The sequence below is a fragment of the Urocampus carinirostris genome, chromosome 14 (assembly GCF_059441175.1).
Source record: "Urocampus carinirostris isolate Australia breed hairy pipefish chromosome 14, RoL_Ucar_1.0, whole genome shotgun sequence".
In the NCBI taxonomy this organism is placed as follows: domain Eukaryota; kingdom Metazoa; phylum Chordata; class Actinopteri; order Syngnathiformes; family Syngnathidae; genus Urocampus; species Urocampus carinirostris.
The window spans coordinates 37,236,721-37,258,410 of record NC_142362.1 but is presented as its reverse complement, the minus strand read 5'-3'; the positions used below and the strand labels follow the sequence as shown (position 1 = coordinate 37,258,410).

At 41.3% G+C, this 21,690-nt stretch overlaps 1 protein-coding gene across 2 annotated transcripts in view; it reads left to right on the top strand.

Moving 5' to 3' along the window:
• LOC148353352 (contactin-associated protein-like 5) overlaps positions 1–21,690 on the top strand; it is a 303,332-nt gene that overhangs the window by 103,965 nt on the left and 177,677 nt on the right. For both annotated transcript variants that reach the window (XM_088352165.1, XM_088352163.1), the window contains exon 4: positions 3,026–3,173. In XM_088352165.1, coding sequence (XP_088208291.1) covers positions 3,026–3,173 — 148 coding nt within the window. The remainder of the gene's footprint in view (positions 1–3,025; positions 3,174–21,690) is intronic.

Sequence of the window (21,690 nt, the reverse complement as noted above, 5' to 3'; positions counted from 1 at the left end):
ACCTGCCAGTTAATAATTCAGATCTATTTTCATATTCATCTTCTGCTACCTGGTGTGCTTCAAATGACACATTTAGGATTTGTAAATTGTATACACATGTATATACCATTGTCTTTAAAGCAAAGGTCTTAAACTTGTAGCCAGTGGTAAAATTGTGGCCCCAAGTATGATCATTTGAGGACCCGTCTTATTATAAAAAGATTAATGCAAGCACACCCAAGGTGAATTATGGATTTATTTATTACTGACTGAGTGATTACACCATGTATAGAACATTTTAAATATTTTTGAAAATAGTGGAATGTTTTTATCCGATATTTTCTTGTGTAAAATCTCTTTTGAACCAACCTCACCCAGGCCATACTTCTGGCTGCCCATAAGTCAGTTTAGTTCAGTTCAGAGACTTCTGTTGAAATGGGACATTGTGTATACATCATAATGGTAAAAAAAAAACTTTATTGATTGAAAAATAACAACTATTATATTAACAAGTTTATTCTGTTTTTAATATTGCGCACTGCAAAAATCACTATTATTTCACACTGTTGTTCGTCGTTTTAACTATTATAAACTATTTACATCAATGTCAATATCGGCCAATATTGTCGTTGTACTTTGATTTTCAAAACCTTTTGGGCAGATGTGCTTTTTTAAACTTGAAGATTTAGTTAAAAGAAAGGGCTTGTGGGAGGGCTTTTAGAACAGGTTGCAATATCTTATTGGAAGTGTGGGCTCTCTCTCCTGTCCTTGCGAGTTCAACATCCATTGATGAATATTTTCCTTATTTTGAGGGGCTTCAACATTTTAAACTCATATATTAACATATTTTTAACATACACTTGTAGGTCAATAAAATTATGATTTATTTCACATATCATGAGTCTCACAGAGAAGAAGCGGACATGTTTGTACGCCATCTTGCTGTAGGGTACACCAAAAAAACCTTGAAAATCTGGGCCAAAAAAATGAGACGAAAAATGGTAGGGTTTGGTAACTTTGGGTCTCCATAGTTTATAATCTTCAATGTTTTGGTAGCACAAATTTTTGGTTGCCCTACAGAATGCAGCAACATCTCATGGTCAAGTATTACACAATGCCACTTTTTTTTAAGAAGCTAGAGGTGTTTAAACTATAGAACAAAAGATTAATGCATCCAACCCTTTTCTGTATTATTTTTAGTGTTGCAGGGGTGCTGAAGCCTAACCCAGCCGTCTTAGGGCAGTGTCAGTTGACACCTTGAACTGGTTGGCAGCCAGTTGCAGAACACACAGAGATAGACAAAACACCCTCTCATTCACACTTAGGGATCATTTGGACCCGCCAATCAACCTGACATGCATGTTTTTAAAATGTAGGAGGAGTGCCTGGAGGAAGCCCACGCAGGCATGGAGAGAATATGCACTCCACTCAGGGAGGGTGGGATCTGAAAGAAAACCCCTTATCTCTGCACGATAGGCCAGCGTGCCAACCACTCAGCCGCCTGTTAACAAAACATTAAAAGCGAAAACGGTACAAATTGTTTAAAATATATTTGCTAAGTAGTTCTCAAATGGGAGTACTGTAAGGCACACCAGAGGTATGTGAATTTATTAATGACTTTGAAATGATTTAAATTATGATGAATAGTTTGTATGGTTAATAGAAGAAACTTCCAAAGCTATTTTGGGGACAGGTCTCTAATAAGCCTTTGGCTTCAACCTGTCATCCCTGTTTTTCTTTTCAGGTGATTTGTGCATTTTGTGATGTGATGATTGTTGCAACATGATTGAAAAGTAATAAACAAAACACAAATATGTTTTCCTCTGTTTGGAAGATTAAGTGGTTTAGAATATTAAAACCAATCAAAAACTTAAGTAAATGCAATGGAACTGTATAAATGATTGCAACAATGCAACTTTCGAACTACATCAAACATATGGAAAATATGACACTCACAAAGTCACTAATATCGAATAAGAATGATATGCATATCACTTATTACCGTACATTGGAGGTTTCGAGAGTGTTAGGAATGTCAGAACGGAAACCGGACCCAATTGCATAGCGTTTACCACAAGTTTTATTGATCTGGTGTTTGCTGGACGCGGGAAGCAAGTCGCTCTCGTACTTGGATTGTGATCTGAGCACGGAAGTGGATCTTTCATAGCGAGCGATGGCGGTTTCAGGGACGGAAAAACTGGTCGGTAGCCGGGACTGGGAGAGCAAGGCGTGTTTGGGGTCGGAAACGAGTCGTAAGCCAGAACGGATGAGTAGACGTAGTCGGGGACAAAAATAGGTCCTAAGCCAGGACGGTAAAACAGACGTGGTCAGGATCAAAATAGGTTGTAGCCGGAGACAGACGGAAGCAAAAACGGGACAAGTGGGAGTCAGGGTCGAAAAAGGCTTGCCTAGTATACAACAAGGTTCACAGACGGACTGACAACAGAGGACTGACAGGACTTGGTTCAAATAGTGACAGGGAGCCAATCAGAACCTGTGGCGGTTGGCGCCAAATGAGCGGGCACAGGTGAGTCACATCAGTAATTATGACAAGAGATGCTGCAATGAATGCATAAAAGCCAATTGAATCATGAAATGTCAATGTTTGTCAACCACATCTATGCAATGTATAAGTGGACCAAACCTGTATTGGTCAGGAAAATATCTTTTATACCCATGCTACCGAGAAATCCTTAAAAAAATCTTTCCAGGGGGAAAAAGGTTTAGGACCAGGGGAATAAAATCCGATAATCATTGGGTTCATAAAGATCACAAAAGCTTTACTCCGTTCCACAATAGATCAGGTGGAAAGCATGCTCATTTTCAAAATACAGAATACTAGTAAACCCAGAGTTCTTAAAACACTGCCCTCTACTAGTATTAGAATCTCTGGACCATGACATATTGCAGTCTGGCCAAGGAAAGACACATAGTGAGTACATAATGTCCAGACATGACAACGGATCTCCTTTTAACGTGAGAATTATGCCATTTTTTTAAATAATAATTTGACTTGTTCTTTGTGTCTTGTTTCTGCCTATCACAGACATTTGAGGGGAATATCAATTCCGAGGGTGTTGTCCAAAACAAGCTCTCCCACTCAGTAAGAGCCCGTTTCCTTCGATTTGTCCCTCTCGACTGGAATCCAAGTGGCTGGATGGGCCTCAGAGTGGAAGTCTACGGCTGTTCCTACAGTAAGTACCTAGTGCTTTTCATGTGTATGCATATATTATACTTAACGTTATTTACAGTACAAGACAGATATTTTTCAAATGTTGATTTTCAAATGGTGAGCAAAACAGTCAAATGATTCGTAAGAAAGAAATAGCAGTTTGACCCAGGGGCTCACCAATGTTCTATCATGGGGGACATTTACATGTAATTTCTCACCCCCACTGAGATACTGTTGTAGTATCCTTTCACCTTGTAGTGTAACCCTTTGGTCATTCAGATCAGACAGGAGACACTTGGACAAGACACAAAAGCTGATAGAGTGACACAAAAGACCAAAACGCTAGCAGGTGAACAAGATAAGACTAGGCAATACAAGGAATAACAGAACATGACAGTTTAATATACCCAGAATTCCATGCTATCAGACAGATCCAGAAAGAGCGGATAATATTAGGACAGGGGCCTTAAACCTTTTCCATAATGGAAGCTACTTTTTGTTAGGGCCCGGTTACACAGCCGTTTGCGGCTGAATCACGGCCTGAAATTTCTGCCTGTGAGGCGGACGCTATTGGACGCTTTGAGATCGTCATACAGACGAGATACAGCAGTGCTTAACACGCGGTCGGAAATTAACGCGCGGTTGGCAGCGCGAAATAGTTTTGCGCTGCTCAATACTTTAGAGCTCGGGTACACAGCCTTACACGGGCGTATCGAGGCTGAATCACGGCCAGAAATATCTGGCCGTGAAGTAGGCGCTGTTGGACGCTTTGAGACCGCCATATAGACGAGATACAGCAGTGCTTTACTCGCGGTCGGAAATTGCGCGAAAAAGTTTTGAGCTGCTCAAAACTTTGAGCACGTGTTAACCGCGGGCGGCACACGAGGTAATGACGCGGAAATTACGCGGAACGACGTGCTCTGGCCGCGGCCAGGGCGTGGTTACACATGGGTAGGACGGGAAATTTCAGCGGGTAATCGTGGGTGGAGCATGGTCATAGCATGTTCTGCGCCTGTATCGTGGTGTTATTACGTGAAATTAGCGTGTTACGCGTGTGACGGTCAAACGCCTTTCTCCGCGTATATACAGCGCGATTTGCCGAGCACACGTCAGTTGTGCTCGAGACGTCAAGGGGTGGACATGGATCCCCGTCACCGTAGTGACCTCCTCTTAATCCATTTTTATTTCTTGACATTTGTTTTACACATTTGGGTGTCGCAAACCTTTTTGAAGGTATGTGCTACTTATTCATAACTGATTAGAGCAAAAACAGCTTCAACAATAGGATATGTTTATAAATCAACTACTCTTTTTACTTCACAATCACAATCTTATTATTATGTTCCTTCTACGTTGGAATTCTAGAAGTGGCAGAAAATGTATTCTCATTTAACCCCAAAAACTTATTCCTTTAAAGGGGGGCTGAGGGATTAAATACTGTAAATAATCAAACACCTATTTCAAAAAGTGCTTATTCAGTTATTTTTAAGGACTGAACTTTTGTTAGGACACTAATCGTGTCTATGATTTCCTATGCCACATAGAAAATATAAAACCAATTTCAACAACTTTGTAAAAATCGTTTCCATTGTTTACATTTTAAAATATCTCTTTTGTATAAAAATGACATGGGTTGGTAGGTATTTTATGGAAGCTGACAGGTACCTACGGGGACCACGTTCGTTACCCCTACGCTACATGAACATATAACCAGTGTTGGGCTTGTAACGGAAAAAAACTAAGTAGTAACAGTTATTAGTTACTTAATTGAAAATATAAATAATGTTCTTGTATAAGCCTCCTACCCCTCACCACATACTGCCTACTATTTGCTACTGGTGACACACAACCAAACGTGTGCATTTAAGCTGACGCACAGACTTCAGTATATTATTTTGAAAATGTAAATACATCTTAAAAGTAAGTATATACGGTCACAACTTTGGCTGCCGCCGCCAGCCTGTGCTTGAAATATGAAATCAAGCCAGCCTCCCCTTAGATTGTCGATATATGTTTACTGCAGTCATTTTCCAGCCAGGGAAGTGCATGTTTTGGTACAACAGATGGATTAGTGTATTAGTTGTTGACAGAAAACTAATATTATCAGCATTTGTCGAGTGGCAGGACAGCTCAATGCCTCTGGGCAAGTTGTTCCCCGATGCGGAGACTGAGCCCGACTGCTAACCTTACCATCTTAATTCCGGATTTTAAAACTCTTATCGTTGCTCGAGGTAGCAAGATAGCAAGTAGGCGTAGGCTAAAATCATGTTGAGTTCTTCCAGTCGGCAATGCGCCAAGCAGCTCATGCTATTGATGTACCTGACACGCTCTTAATGTGAAGGTGTCTGGTCCGTGACAGGAGATAGATAATCTGCAGTAGGAAAGGCAATGTGCCTGTTAACTTGTCTCTCCTGTGCTTGGCAACTGAAAAAATGTGCGCAAAGGGGTTTATTAGGGTTAAAAACAATAATATTGAAAGTATATTCTTAATATATATTTCAAAAGAGTTACTGATGCGACTTTTGAAAAAAGATTTTCTATTAAAGATATTTTATTATTGTTCTTAGTAAACTTTTTATCCAATCGGACGGCTATTTTACAGATTGCTGTCCACTAACATTGCAGCACAGTTACTCAGACATTTGGAATGGGCATATCACAACTCATCAACAGAAAAAAGGTGGATTGGTATTGGTTTTTGTACAACTTGAAAGACATTTTCAGTTGACGGAGCAAAATCATTTTTGTTGTTGTAGTTCATATTACGTTGACACAACCATACTTTCCAGATTATAGGGCGCACCTAAATGCACAAGCGTCAGCTTAAATGCACACGTTTGGTTATAGGGCGCACCTAAAAATCCAAATCGGCCAGTAATTTATAAGTGCACCTTATAACCGATGCATCTTATGTACCAGAAAATACGGTAAATGAAATTGGAAATGCAAAGTTACAATTAAAAAATACTACAGACAATAAATGTTATGCGTTTGAGAAACATAAATGGCAGTCTTTGAGTGCTCTCTTTTGGTTAGCATGTAAATTGTTCAATGCAAAAAGGAAACAGAAGAGAAGTGCAGAACTTCGACGGCAGCTCAGACTCCAACATTTAAATGTTTATTGCAAATGCTCTTTGTCGTTGCTCTTTATAAAAATTGTCCGAAAGCATCAAGCACATTGTAGATATGTCACAATCACCCGGATCGGGAACACCTGTGCTCAGGATTTGGCGCCAACAGCCAGGACAGCTGATTGGTGCACCCTGTCCATTAGAGAGATACAAGAATGAAGATTTTTGTTTATGGTTTGGAAGCCTCAGCATTGCATCTCGGCTATTTGCAGATGATGTGGTGACTTTGGCCTCATCAAGCCAAGATCTTCAGCTCTCACTCTAGCGGTTTGCAGCCAAGTGTGAAGCGGCCGGGATGGAGATCCTCTTAGTGTGAGATCATGGTTCTCAGCTGGATGAGGGTGGCATGCTCCTTTCGGGTTGTGGATGAGATCCTGCCCCAAGTAAGGGAGTTCAAGTATTTCGGGGTATTGTTCACGAGTAAGGGTAGGATAAAATTGGAGATCGACAGCCGGATCAATCAGTGCAGCGCCTGCCATCATGCTGACCCTGTCCCAGTCCGTAGTGGAAAAGAAGGAGCTGAGCCTAAAGGCAAAGCTCTTGATTTACCAGTTGATTTACGTTCCTACCCTCACCTATAGTCACGAACTGTCGGTCAAGACCAAATCAACAAGATCGCGGATACAAGCAGCTGAATGAGTTTTCTCCCCTGGGTGGTTGGGCTCTCCCTTAGAGATAAGGTCAGAAGCTCTGTCAGGTTCGAGTCTAGTGAGGTTCAATCAGATTAACTATTAAATTAACCAACATCTTATTCATCGTTGGCTGATTGGCTGAGCATGAAAGCATTATATAAATTGGAACATAGAAAGTATGTTTTTTTGTCTTACCTTAACGTATAAATGAAGTTTATGCAATGCTTCTTTTGATTATGTTTTCCATTATGAAAAAAATATCCATGGAATGAAAAACAAAATACTGGCTTGCTTGACTTACTATCAGCTTGCCACCAGTATTAATAATTCTATTGTTTGGGGCTGAGGTCTGGGCCAAATCCTTGGTCTCACGATTGCCCTCTGCCATGAGGAAATATAATTGGGTGCCTCACTCTGCATCCGCAGAGGCTCAGTGCAGTAATATGTTACATACTTATTGTATTAAATATATTGATTATATAATGTAAAACTTGAGCGATTTTAAAAAAGAAAATCCCAAAATGTTGTAGTTAAAGGAACTGTACGGAATTTGTAACTTTTTCACTCGTGGCTTCCATCTCCTGGCTTTTGTCATCATTGCACCCTCTGTCAAGCTCGATCATGATACACGTGCAAGTATGTGCATTTGCTAGATACATTCGAATAAATTCTTCTTTTTTTATCTTTCTTGGGGCTTGGGTTTGTGTTTGGACAGTACTTGAAGAAGGCATCCTTATACTTTCACCTTTTTTATGCTACCCTAAGAAATCGAAACAAACATACAAAAATCCAGCAGGGATGAACATGGCGTGAGTCACCAGAGCTACCCTTTAACCTCTTTTTTACCTAATGTGTTCCGCACCGAATAGCTTTGTTAAAAGTAAAATAAAAGCAGTTAGGCACAGTGGAATAAAAGTGTAAGCGCTCTTTGATCTCACTTGGGAATTGTTAACACATACTAAATCGAGAAATTATTTAACATTCAACTTTTTTAAGGACACCACAAATGATGCACCACAAAGAACTTCAATACTGAATGAATCTAACCGTTTGATTTTATATTACCTTTAAAGAACAGCTTTCAGGATGATGCAAACCATAAATTGTAGAAACATTGTTAAATTAGTACTTCAAACTGAGCATTGGAATCCCAGTAAAAGCATGTCCCCTACAAATACAGGTGTACTTAAAAAAGCATCGTATGAGTTCAAGAGTGCATTTTCCACAGTTGTTAAAAAAAAAACAACACACTTCCGAGGATTCATTTCAAAATGGGCAATTAAAAGCAGCCATTGTGGCAGACAACATCACAATGAGCAGTTTTATGGCTTTTGGCTGCCACACACACATTTCAGTGTCAGTGTTACACAAACATAAACGCAGCCGCCGTCGTATTCTTCAGATGGTCAGCTTCAGCCTCCACAGGGAAATAAAACTGGACGATCATTTGCAGTCATGGTATCATGTGCTTCTTTCATTGTCACATCTCACACAAAAAGGACTTGGCTCTGGATTTTACACCTAGGCCTTCAGCTCCAGTCTTAACTAGTGATGCGTCAGTCGCGAATGAACCGGCTCCATGAGCCGCCTCTTGGAAGTGAAATTCGCTATATTATTTGTAAAGATGGAAGAGAGGTAATATTGGCCGACCCCGACCATAGCTGCGTGCTGGGTTTTCTGGGTATGACGGCGAGAGGCGATGGGAGGATGCAAAGGGCGCTGCGCTGACGCGTAAATCACAAAGCCTGTAAGACAATGAAGAACAATCTTCCTGTTTTTCCTCGTCTTTTGCAATCATTTCGTAGTCGCCTCCCACACACAATGATGCAATGATAGTTCTCTCCAAACGATGTGTTGCAACCCCTGTCATTGGGAGTCAATAGGTGACCAGACCCCTTAATTCCAACCCCTAATGCCAAGCACGGAGGCAGTGGGTAGCAATGCTACAAGTCTTAGGTATGAATCTGCAGAGGTCCAAACCAGCAACCTTCCAGTCGAGGGACGGGCGCCCTATCCCAAGTCCACCGAGCTAGTACACAGAAGAAAAACTTTGGGTGGATAATAATAATTGAAAAAAAAAAAACCTAGGTGGGAAAGAAACTCGACCTCACACAACCCGAAATTCAGATCGGGTCGGGTTTGGGATTATGATCTTACCTGTAGGCTGAAAGTGGTGTACAAAACTTTTTCCCACTTGCAAAAGGCTTGTTTGCTTCAGAGTGGTCCATTCTTTCTCTAATAAATCAACACAATATATTTCCTTGGACAGCTCGGTCTCTTCAGTTTACCAGCTGTCGGCGTGACCGCTTTGGTGGATTACCTCCCCCTAGCTGATCATAGTTTGTGACGTTACTCAACTTGGAATCTGATTGGCTAGACAAGGCATGTCCAAAGTCCGGCCCAGGGGCCATTTACGGCCCCTGTTATAAGACTAATATTATGTGGCCCGCCAGATATGATGACCACAGTGTAAAATATATTTGGAAAAAAATAATAATAAACATTTCACCAGATGATGGCAGTAGCCATTTGGCCACCTTGCCTTTGGCTCTCTGTGGGATTCTATCCTGTAGACTTGTATGCTGTAAATGAAAAAAGAAAGTTCACTGTAAGGGCCGCCGCTTCCAAGACAAGTGAAAATGTTGGTGTTTTTTCACCGAAGTCCGAAACAACTCTGTCTGCCTTATTTTCCAAGAGACTGTGGCTGTTTTAAAAGAATATGATATCCAGAGGCACTGCCAGACAAAACTTGCTGGCTACAAAAAGCTGACGGGAAGCGAACACTGTAAAAAGGTGAAGCGATTGGAAGCTGTTTAAATGCCACAGCAGTGCTTTTTCACAAGGCCCTTCGAGCAAATGAAAATGCTACAAAAGCGAGCTACGAGGTTGTGACGCTGATCGCCAAGCACTGCAAACCTTCCACAGTGGGTGAATTTATTAAAGACTGTTGAGAAAATGCCAGGCCCTCACATATTTTCAGCTTACCAAAACTTGCTTACTTCCTGAAAAGTTTGGACACCCCTGGGCTAAACTAACAGCTTTGGAGAAGATTTATGTTACGGGACACGACCTTCAAGATTTTTTGTGAAGCTTTAGAAACAGGTAATGGGGAAATGCAATTTGTTGAATGCCTAAATATGAAAGCACACATCTGGAAGCAACGGAACCAGGGCGAAGCATAAAAGGGAGCTGACAGACAATTTGGAAGTATTATAAAAGTATTGACCGACAAAATATACTTGACATCACATGATAGCGATCATTTTTAGGCCAGTAGAAAAAAAAACTTTGCGGGCTCTCTTGGCCCACCAGTCTGTGACATGTAAAACAATGCATTGCCACCGAATTGAGCGTCGACTCTATGAACGAGAAGGCGCTCGGATGATGAGTATGAGGTGTACACAGTCTCCGCACCGTAAGAAAAGACATTTTCAAGTTGAAATGTTATTTCCATTGCAAACACATTGAGACTTTATTTTTGTTATTATTGAACCCCCTGATGTCTACTTGACTGCCTAGGCAGTTTGTAAGCAAAGACCAGCGAGCTTAGGATCAAAGTCACGATGCAACGATGCACGATAACACGTAAAAGGTTATTTTTGATAAAATAAATGAAAAAGCACCCTATTTGCCTGTATACTAACAGTTAGGTCCCTGGAGAGCCTGAAAATCCATCAAGTTTAATGTTAAACAATCAAGCCAATCTGTTGTGTTTGACGTATTTCTAAAAGGGTTTCAATGAATAAGCATTAATTACCTCCCCAAGGGAGGCGAACATTATTTTGTCAAGGTTTGCGTGTGCTTTGCAGCTTCCACGTTTTAAATTCAGAGGCTCTACTTCAGCGGTGGGCAAACTACAACCCCCAGGCCACATGCAGCCCAACAGGCATCTGAATCCAGCCTGCCAAATGTTAAAAGTATATGTATAAAATGGTTGAAAATAAATGTACTACTGATAAAAATGTTTTTATTTTGTTTAACTTTTGTCCCTAACATTCAAATAAGTGGGAGCATTTTTCTGTACACATTATTTTGTTTTCATTCATTCATTTTATCAAAATATTTTGTGCAGAAAAACAATGCTGAGCTACCCCTACATTATTTTGCTGTTTTCCAATGCATAATATCAAATTTAGAGTTTAAAAATGGACAATATATAATACCTTTGCTTTGAATCAATTAGCTGGCTACATTTTTCCATACCTATATAGCGAATATGGGTGGTAAATAAATGATTCTAACAAACAATTTATTGACCAATTGAATTAAAGAGCCTGATTTATTCTTTTTAAAACTCTTCTCGCCTTAATGGAGCACCACATACTAGTTTATATAATTATGTCAGGAAAACGGATGAAAAATCTTGTTTCGTTATTTTGAAGGGTGGCTACACACGCTTTAGGATAATTATTTTCAACGTTTTGATAGTTCAATATAATTCAATCAAGACACACACACTCTTGGATGTATGGACTTTCTTTTACTAATCATCTACTGAAGAAGCTTGAATAGAACACAAAACAATGAAACAAAAGTAAAATAAAACAAAACTAAAACAAAACAAAAATAAAAGTTGAGAACTTAAACTGGCACCATTTGGACAGACAACATCATTGGCTTGATTATTAAGTTATTGTATTTTGACAGAGTTTCACCTTTAATTTCACACCAATACCAATACCTAGCAACAATGAGTTCTGCGTCGACAAAGATGTCGGCCCAGTCTTTACTTCCTCGGCTCTAGAGCGATGTGGGATCATGGTTGGCCTGAGAGCCTGTTGGGACGAGGACCACAGGATGCAGAGAGTTTTAAGAGAGGTTTACTGAGGTTGACTGCTGGTGGCTTGATGTTTCTCTGAGGTCGCTGGCTTTGTCCCACTGGTTTGGCCGTGAGCTTAATCAGGCCTGGCTGCTGACTTGGCAAGGCTTCCTGGCTGCCCATAGAGCTGAGACTTGGTCAGGACCAGGCAGGCCTTGGTCCTGTTCCTCCTGTTAGAACATCCCTCCTGCCTTTTGGCTGGACAAAATCAGACTGTCTTTGTAAAGTGAGACGTGTACCAGCTCTCGGTTCCGGTCTCCTTGGAGGGGCGGACCCCCTGAGGGCGATTGGTCATGGCAACCTATGATGCGCAAGGGCAAGATTACGTCCCCTCCCCAACCTCACATTTCACCAGTATCAGTCAGATAACATATCTATGTGAATGACCTTAAGCACAGTATTCTCTTCACATGTTTTGACATTGTATGATTATTCTCTGACATTGCAACCAGAGATTCTGACCAAACGTTAAATACTTTACACTACTATTTTTTTTTTTTTTTTCAAAAATATGTTTCTTGCTAAAATGCATATTATCATTTTACAATCCATATTATCAAATTTAAAACTTAAAAAAGGACAATATATACTACTTTGCTTTGATTCTGAGTGGGTTAAAACTATCCATTATCTGCACCACTTATCCTTGATAGGGTCGCGGCGGTGCTAGAGCCCATCCCAGCTGTCTTCGGGCAATGGCCATGGGACACCCTGAACCGGTTGCCAGCCAGTCGCAGGGCACACAGAGACATACAACCATTCTCACGCTTACTCACACCTAGGGATAATTTGAAACGGCCAATTAACCTGACATGCATGTGTTTTGAAAAATGGGAGGAAATTTGAGTGCCCAGAGGAAACCCACGCAAGCATGGGGAAACTATACAATCTCCGCAAAGGAAGACTGGTAGCTGGTTGTGATCCCATTATTTCAAAACTGTGCTACGGGTGTGCTGGGGCCCATCCCAGCTATCTTTGGGCAGTGGGCAGGGGACACCCTGAACTTGTTGCCAGCCAGTTACAGAACACACAGGGACATACAACCATGCTCACTCACACCTAGGGACAATTTGAAACGGCCAATTAAACTGACATGCATGTTTTTGGAATGTGGGAGGGAACTGGAGTGCCTGGAGGAAACCCACGCAAGCATGGGGAGAACATGCAAACTCTGCACAGGAGGATTCGATTCCATTACCTCAGAACTGTGCCGCAGACACACTTACCACTCGGCCACCATTAAAATCAATTTGATTAAATATATAGTATACATAGACATAACAAATGATATGCAAAATTTAGAGTTTTGCATGTTTTTGAAGAAAAAAATGCATACTGTCGCTGCTATTCAAAATGCAGAAACCACTTGCTGTTGTGTCTTGGGCAAGCAAGTATAGCCTGGCGGCGCCCATCCTTTGCCAGATTGTTTTTTTCTTAATAATAGTAATATTATAATACAGAAATACTACAATAGAAATATTACAAAAATACTACTACAGAAATACTATTATACTAAGAAAATACTAAAAAAGTACTACTACAGAAATACTATTATACTCAGAAAATGCTACAAAAATACTACTACCGTAATACTGTGATATAGAAATACTACTACAGAATTACTACAAATATATTCCTACAGAATTCCTAAAAATAGTTTAAAAAAAAATCTACAATGATACTACAATACAGAAATACTACTAAAGAAAAAGTACAGAAAAAACTACTTTGGAAGTACAACAAAAATGCTACTACAAATACACGATGAAAAAACTATGAAAACACAACTCCAGTAACAAAACTTAATATCAAATGTGGTGCTTGAAACAGGGACCTATTGGATTTGAAATTAAAGTACTACATTTAAATGTATGTTAGTATTTAAAATAATATAATATAAATTCCCCACCTGCTTCTCCTTAGGGCCCGGTCACACAGACATTTGCGGCTGAATGACGGCTAAAATTTTGGGATTTTTTTTCGCCCGTGTTTACCCGCAATGGAAAATGCGCAAAAATGGCCAACCCGCTTTTGACCTGTGGTGTGGCCGGAAAAAAGACGCCGGCGACTGTTCCCCTTCCTCTCATCGCGTCATTTGCGGGTCCTTTCCGTGTTTAGACCAACAACAACCAACCAAACCGCCCTACACCCTCACGTGACTTTTCCTTCCATGTTAACAAACGCATTTTGTAAAATAAGATCGCAATTTTTGGTTTAAATAAACGCGTTATATAGACTAGGATCTCCCAATTATTATAATTAGCTCGCTTTATAGTTTTAATAAGTGTTTTATATAGAATACGTTCGCATTCGTTGGGAGCGCAGGAGAATGCACGTTCATGCGAGGGGGGTGGGGATCTACCGTCAATTTACGTTCACAATAATAACAATGACGGAACGGTTTAATCTGTACTACATTTCCAACAAATGAATAATGAAGAGGTATTGATTGTATATTCGTCATTGCATTCCTTACTTCATTGTGAGATAGGATAATGTAAACATGGTTGAAGTAGCGGGGGAACGCTAATTTTGGAACCGGGCTGTAGAAGAACATGTTGGTACAAATCGCAGTCTCGTGAGGAAAATGTTTACAAGCTATAGCATCATTCTTATTTTACTATCGAGTTAAGAAATGTCAAGATATTAAAATGGATTAAGACCAAGTTGTTATGAGGATGGAGAGGGGGTGGGGCTGAAGGGTTTAGTGAGGTTTACCTCATTATTCAATATCTATCAGAATCCAAATGTGTATTAAGGCATAATAGCTGGGATTCTTAATCTCAGCCAAAAAGCAAAGTTAAGGTCCTAGCTTCACAGCCTTACTGCAACCATAACAGATGCACCAAATAATTTATTCGAAATGAAGAGAAACTACGCTGACGGGGATGTTCACCCCTTTGACGTCACGAGCACGCTCGGCATTTGCGCTGTTTATACGCAGAGAAAGGCGTTTGACTGTCACACGCGTAACACGCTAATTTCACGTAATAACACCGCGATACAGGCACAGAACATGCTATTACCATGCTCCACCCACGATTACCCGCTGAAATTCCCCGTCCTACCCAAGTGTAACTGCGCCCTGGCCGCGACCATAGCACGTCATTTCTGCGTCATTAACTCGTGTTGACCACGTGTGCGGCACGCGTTTTAAACACGTGCTCAAACTTTTGAGCTGCTCAAAAGTTTTGAACGCGCCCAACCACGTGAAAATTTGCGACCGCGAGTAAAGCACTGCTCTATCTCGTGTATATTGCGGGCTCAAAACGTCAAATAACGTCCTAGCGGCATCTGCTTCACGACTGGATAATTCTGGTCGCGTTCGAGCCTCTCTACGCTCGTTAAAGTAATTGTACCCGCGCTCTGAAGAATTAACCAGGGCAAAAGTAAATCACGTTGCTACCCGCTCGCCAATTCCCGAACTCGAGTCAAGCACAGCTTCATAACGATTCAACGGCGAGCTCAATACGTCCAATTGCGTCCGCCTCTAGGGCAGAAATTTCTGGCCGTCATTCAGCCGCAAATGTCTGTGTGACCGGGCCCTTACTGGGGTTACAGCAGTTCTGGTGCCCATGCCAAGTGACTTGAAGTTGGTTTCCAGCCGATCGCAGGGCACACGGAGAAAGACAAACATTCACACACGTCAACACAATCAACCTGCCATGCAGGCTTTTGGAACGTGAGAGGAATCTGGAGTGCTAAGAGAAAACCCCCCTCAGGCACAGGGTGAACATGCAACCTTCACACAGGGAGGCTGGTAACTGGATTTGAACCTAGGAACTCAAAAATGTGAGGAACTGCGTGTTAAGCTGTCAGCCACTATAACATTTCACTATTCATTATTTCATATTCATTCTAATATCAATATAGCATTTGGTTGTATTAATTATTATGATCTAGAATTATGAGAGGTAATCTTGCTCAGGTTGAAAACAAAATAAATACAATCAAATGAATAAGCCGCAGCCATTACATGTTTACACCTACATAAGACATAAGTCACACCTCACTATGTATGTATTAAGTGAACTACAGTACAGTAGTTCTAATTAGTAATAATAGTATCTTAGTGTTTGGCAGCTCCACAAACCTTCTGATAAGTTGTTGGACAATGTCAACTCACAACGATTGGTATTTTACTTTATTTTTCACAAAAAGTCTCAAAGGGTTGCACCGATCATCATTACAAGATCTGTTCTGAAACCTACATGAAGGAAAGGCTTGCTGCCTGGTCATCCTGGAGGGGGGATTACCTTATGTACGACCCTATCTCAAGGGTTCTGAATGAATCAATTAATATTCAGTATTTTTTCAACATGTTTCCATATCACTTTGTTTCAAATGGAAGGAAAAAAATGAGTAAAGATGCAAAGTGAAAGAGAGAGAGAGCGCACACGAGAGAGATCCGCAGGTTTGAGAGCGTTCTCCAGTCCGGCCTCGGTGCTGTGGGATGCTCTTCCCCCTGAGATCTGTAACCTTAGTGGAATGAAATCTAAGCTTAAAACACACTTCTATTCTATAGCATATGAATAACCTATATTTTATGTTGACAATATCGGTGTATCTGTGTATTATTTGCCCCATGTAGGTTTTAGATCAGGGGATGATGTCATAATAGTCTGTGGTTTGCAATAATATGTAGTCTGCGCAGCCCTTTGAGACTCTTTGTGATTACGGGCTATGCAAATAAACATGACTTGACTTGACTTGAGAGAGAGACAAAGAGGCAGAGAGGCAGAGAGAGATGCGAAGACATAGCTGCAGAGAGATAGTGATAGATAGAGGCAGAGAGATGAGTAGGGAAGGAGAAGAAAGTAGGTACAGTAGGTCGGTGTGTATGTAGGTTGTCATGGTTGCCCTTTACACTCACATGGGCCCACCCGTTTGGCACCAGCTGCTGCTCGTTGCCTGATTGTCTTCCCTCCAAGTCAACTCAGTGCTCTCATTCACTCCTTGTTCAGTCCGTCAACGAACCTCTGCACTCGCAAGATTTGTATTTTGACTCTGTCCGGTATCTTGCTCGTGTATCCAGTATTCGGTATCGATCCCGCCTGTCTAGTCCTGTCCGGTATCTTGATCCTGTCTCCAGTATCCGGCATTGATCCCGCCTTTCTCGTCCTGTCCGGTGTCTTGCTCGAGTCTCCAGTATCCGGTATCGATCCCGTCTGTCGCGTCCTGTCCGGTATCTGGCTCCAGTATCCGGTATCGATCCCATCTGTCCCGTCCTGTCTGGTATCTTACCTCCAGTATCCAGTATCGATCTCGTCTGTTCTGTCCTGTCCAGTATCTGCTTGTGTATCCTGTATCTGGTATCGATCCCATCTATCCTGCCCGGTTTCGATCTGTCCTGCCTTGTCCAGTAACTTTTTCGTGTATCCAGTATCCGGTATCGATCCCGTATGTCCCGTCCTGTCCGTTCTCTTGCTCCAGTATCCAGTATCGATCCCGTCTGTCCCGTCCTGTCCAGTATCTTGCTCTAGTATCCGGTATCGATCTCGCCTGTTCTGTCCTGTCCGGTATCTGCTTGTGTATCCTGTATCTAGTATCGATCCCATCTATCCTGTCCGGTTTTGATCTTGTCTGCCTCTGGTTTCCCCTTTTTCCGCGCCTGACTTATGTCTCACTATTTCCGCCCAGCGATCGCCGAATCACTGGCGTTTGTGTTCACGCGCATGACTGCCCCATTCCTGTAAAATAAAGCTTGTGCAAAAACATTACGTGTCTGGGTCCTCCGTCTGTTCGGGTTCTGACATAGGTAGGTATATTTTATATTTGTATTCATAAAATTTGTATTCATTACATAAAACTAAGTAATTATTTTAATACCTATTATGTTTTATTGATTATCGATGATCTATTTTATGTAAAACCATTTTTTTCTGGCAATCGTTGTGTCTACATTTGTGTATTTTAGTAAGGCTTTAAATACATATTCACACAGTTAAGAAACTACAAAGGAAAATATATTACCAATTGAACTCATCTTCATTACTGCAGCCTATGAATGCAAATGTTAATTGTAAAAGTAGAAACACCAAGCCTAAACACAAATCCTTAATCGTATAACGGGGCCAATTACGTGTGCCATCTACCGTAACAGATAGCCACAAGACTAGTTTCCGTGCCAAGGATTACAGCAGTGGTTCTTAACTTGGGTTCAATCGGACCCTAGAGGTGAATACATCCAAGGGCTTTAGTGGAGCCTCTGTTGCCCAGGTCAAGACACTGACCCATCATGTCTTTAAGCGATGACAAGCACCGGTTGACCATCACTTGCTGCAGATGATCACGTGAGACTAGTTGACTAATCAGTGCTTTGGAGTTTAGAGCACTGAGAAGACATCCAATGTGTTCATGTCATCGTAGTATCTCGCGTAACTGCATTCTCGCCTATTTCAATTCAAACCATGCCGAGCCAAAAAGAAAGTGGTCGTAGGAATATGTATGATACAGATTCACCTGTATGACATAACATGATGGAAGTTATCTGCATGATTTGCAATTCTAAGTTAAGGAACTCTAGCAACACATCGGCAAAACAAAGGAACACTTCGAGAAACTGAATTAAATGGGGAGTGTAATAACAACTCTTGCTGAATCCAACGTGAAGAGAGCCTGATTCAATTATAGGGACACTCTGCCTGCTCTTGGATTTGTATTCATTAACACATCGATCCTCACAGCATTGTAGGATTTTGAATACATGAACGCAAAGCTTGCTAAGTCAAACACCATCCGTATAGTTCCACAAAACCGCCAAACCCGCTCTCCAGACAAAAGCTAACTTTTCCGGGCATATTTCACTGTGTAAGGTTTGATGATTAGATCAAATCTATGAAATAATACAAATAATACTAATGTCACTAGAAATGAAAAATGCAAGCAATGCAAACAAACACCGGTTTAAAAACTGTCCAAAAAAATAGAAAACAGAAAACAAAACAAACCTGAAGTGGCAGTGAAAATCTAAAAGAGCAAGAAAACTAGTGGGCGCAAAACCACTAACAAAATGTCCAAACCAGAAACAGGAAGCAGGAACCAAATCTGATGCATCAATGACAATGGAAATGAAAATGCCCCAATCCTGTGTGCTGTTATACAGTCATAATAAAGGAACAGGACGGGTGGGTGGTGAGTGGACACACATGTGTCCCGCTCCAAACCTGGTTGGCGCTCTCTAGGGAATGTGGCGTACCAGATCCTATCAACAAATATATCTCTTAAAATACGTCTCTCTCCCGCATTTACTTAAGATTGTTGAGGCTCATTTTGACTGTTGTTTTGTCTTAAATAATGGTTCAAAAACTAGGTGTGAGCAAATTTAGAGTAAAAATGTCACAATTTACTGTAAATGAGAAGGATATGGATGTATTCAGGGGAGTGTGCAGAGATCAGCCTACCCCTACAGCACACCCAATTCAATTGCTCTGGGTGCTTAGCTGGTGTCTTTGCATGTTTTCAGTTGTTCTGTGAGTTTTCATCATTATGTGTCTCAACAGTGAACATGCATTGTTAAGCATACATGTACAAAGTTTCATAGAGACATACAGCCAAATCAGGGTCTGTTGGTGTAACACCACAACTGTAAATTATAGATGACATTTTGCCCTATATTTACTTGACCAAAGCACTGGGCCTCTGCAATGCTTTTGCCCCCTATACAGTAGAAAGATACAAAGATGCAAAGATATAAAGAAGGTTACTGTAGCGCCCATGAAAAGAGTCATACATGGCTCACTAACCATAGGTTCCCGACCTCTGTGATGAACCGTGGTATCAGGTCAAGCTTTTTGGCCTGGCGATCAATCTCAGATGTCGTCTTCCTGCATTCATCTAGGCTTAATTCCAGTTTCCCTGACACAACCAACAAAATGAAAAGCTTCCACGTAATGTTTGTATCAAGAGATGGATGCTTTGGTCGCACTTCAACACGGCACAGCACCTGTGCAGTCATGCTTCCTTGCTTTTCACTTGATTCATCGTAATTGTTGTAATTAGGACTCCCCGGGCTGCAACATTAACTTTATTCTCGCCATTTACTTTGATTGGTCTGTTTCGGTTTTGTAAAAGAACAGCTTGTTAAAAAATATGATGTTTTTAGCTTCACATGTTTATATCTCCCCTCCTCCGCTGATGGTGGCGAGCCACAGGCGCAGTCGCTTGCATAGCATTACTTTGAATTTATGGAGCACACCGTAGCGCTCCAGGCTACGCAAAGTGCTTCACAGATCACAAAACAAACAGGAGCAGTATAAAACAAACAAGGGGCCTGCAGAGTTAAAGCACACGGTTAAGGAACAAGTTACCCCCATTGAAAAGTGCGTTTTTTTGCTGCTATGTGTGCCATGTAAGTGTTCACGCCATTGTGCCCCTTCAGGAGATAAGCGGCAGTCCTTGCGACACTGTGGCCCTCCAATCGCGGCCCCGGGGGAGACATGAACATTAACACAGATAATGACCGATTCTTTTGCCCTGCAGCCACTGCGTACTGGAACCATTTTTCAAGTGCTGCACTGTTGTCGACCATGCGGGCAGTCTGACAACAAAACAAGCTTTTTCTGTGAGGCACTGAGGAAGTTAGAGGACTTTAGTTTGCTAATATCGTTAGAAAAAAAAAACAACTAAATTCCAAATGATCATTATATGGGTTTTGATTGTAATGAGTTTGCACAAAATTCTGAAAAAAGTCTCAAATATAGCACAAGAATCTTGAAGCTATCATGGAGTTAGAGGTAAGATCGGGCCTAAAAGAGTTAGCCCGACTTGAGCATAATCGTGTGTAAATAAATCCGAACCCGCCCAACCCCGACGGTTTAAATTGATTTGATAAATGAGCCCGAAATGACCCGAAGCTATAATTTGCCGTAAAAAAAAACTGCTTTACTTCGGCTGTGCATACTTCAGCGCCAAACTGTAAGTTTCAGCTGAGCTGTGCAGCTTGGGTTTTATTTAGGACTGAGTCCCTCAAATCAAGTCTGCACTGCAAGTGCACGGCCTAAATGAACAATTTGGTGCAATTTCGGTGACGTGCAGCGAACGAAAGTATACCTGAACAAAATTGCACCAAAAAGAAAAACAAATTCTGCAGATTACAAGCTGTAAATAGTGAAAAAAATGGCCAAAAAGCAGAGAGAAAGTTTGTAAAGCTTGTAAGCTAATGGCAAGTAGCAGAAATGACGCCCGAAGTTAAGGAGGTGAAAGGAGTTATCCGCGCATCCTTTACTCTAACACAGAGGAGGACAATTTCTTTGGATTTAGTGATTTTGAGTTAAACTTTTGTAAGCATTTGCTTCATCTGTCAAGAACCGGAACAGGAGGAGGACCCAGATGTGTGACATTTCTCACACAAGCTTTGTTTTACGGGAACTGGGGCAGTCATGCACGCAACCCAAACGCCAGCAAGGCAGCAGTCTGTCGTGGAATGACAGGAAGCCAGAGGCCGACGAGATCGATACCAATTGCACAAGCAGATATCGGCTAGATGGGGTCGATACCGGACAGGACGGGACAGAAAGGATTGATATCAGGCACTGGAGACTGGAGTCCGATAACAAGCAGGACGAGATAGATGGAAATGATACCAGACACTGGAGATCGAAATTAAACAGGACAAACTAGACGGGAACGCTACCAGACACTGGAGATCGATATCAAACAGAAAACAAAACTAGAGATCAAATTACAAAATAGACAGGCAAAATAGACACAAGCAGGAAACCGGACAGAGTCAAAACCCAGGTCTTGGGGGTGGAGAGGTTCGTTGACAAAATGGGAGGGAAGCCAATCAGTCAACGAGCCGCAGCTGGCGCCAAACGTCCGGGGCCAATTGGGAATCATGGGCAATCGTGACATTATCTAAATAATTACCTGAGTTAAAGTGCATGCTTTGTAGATCCTTTACGGAAAAAAAATACATTGACATGGAGTGAATTAAAAAACATACTTTTTTGCAAA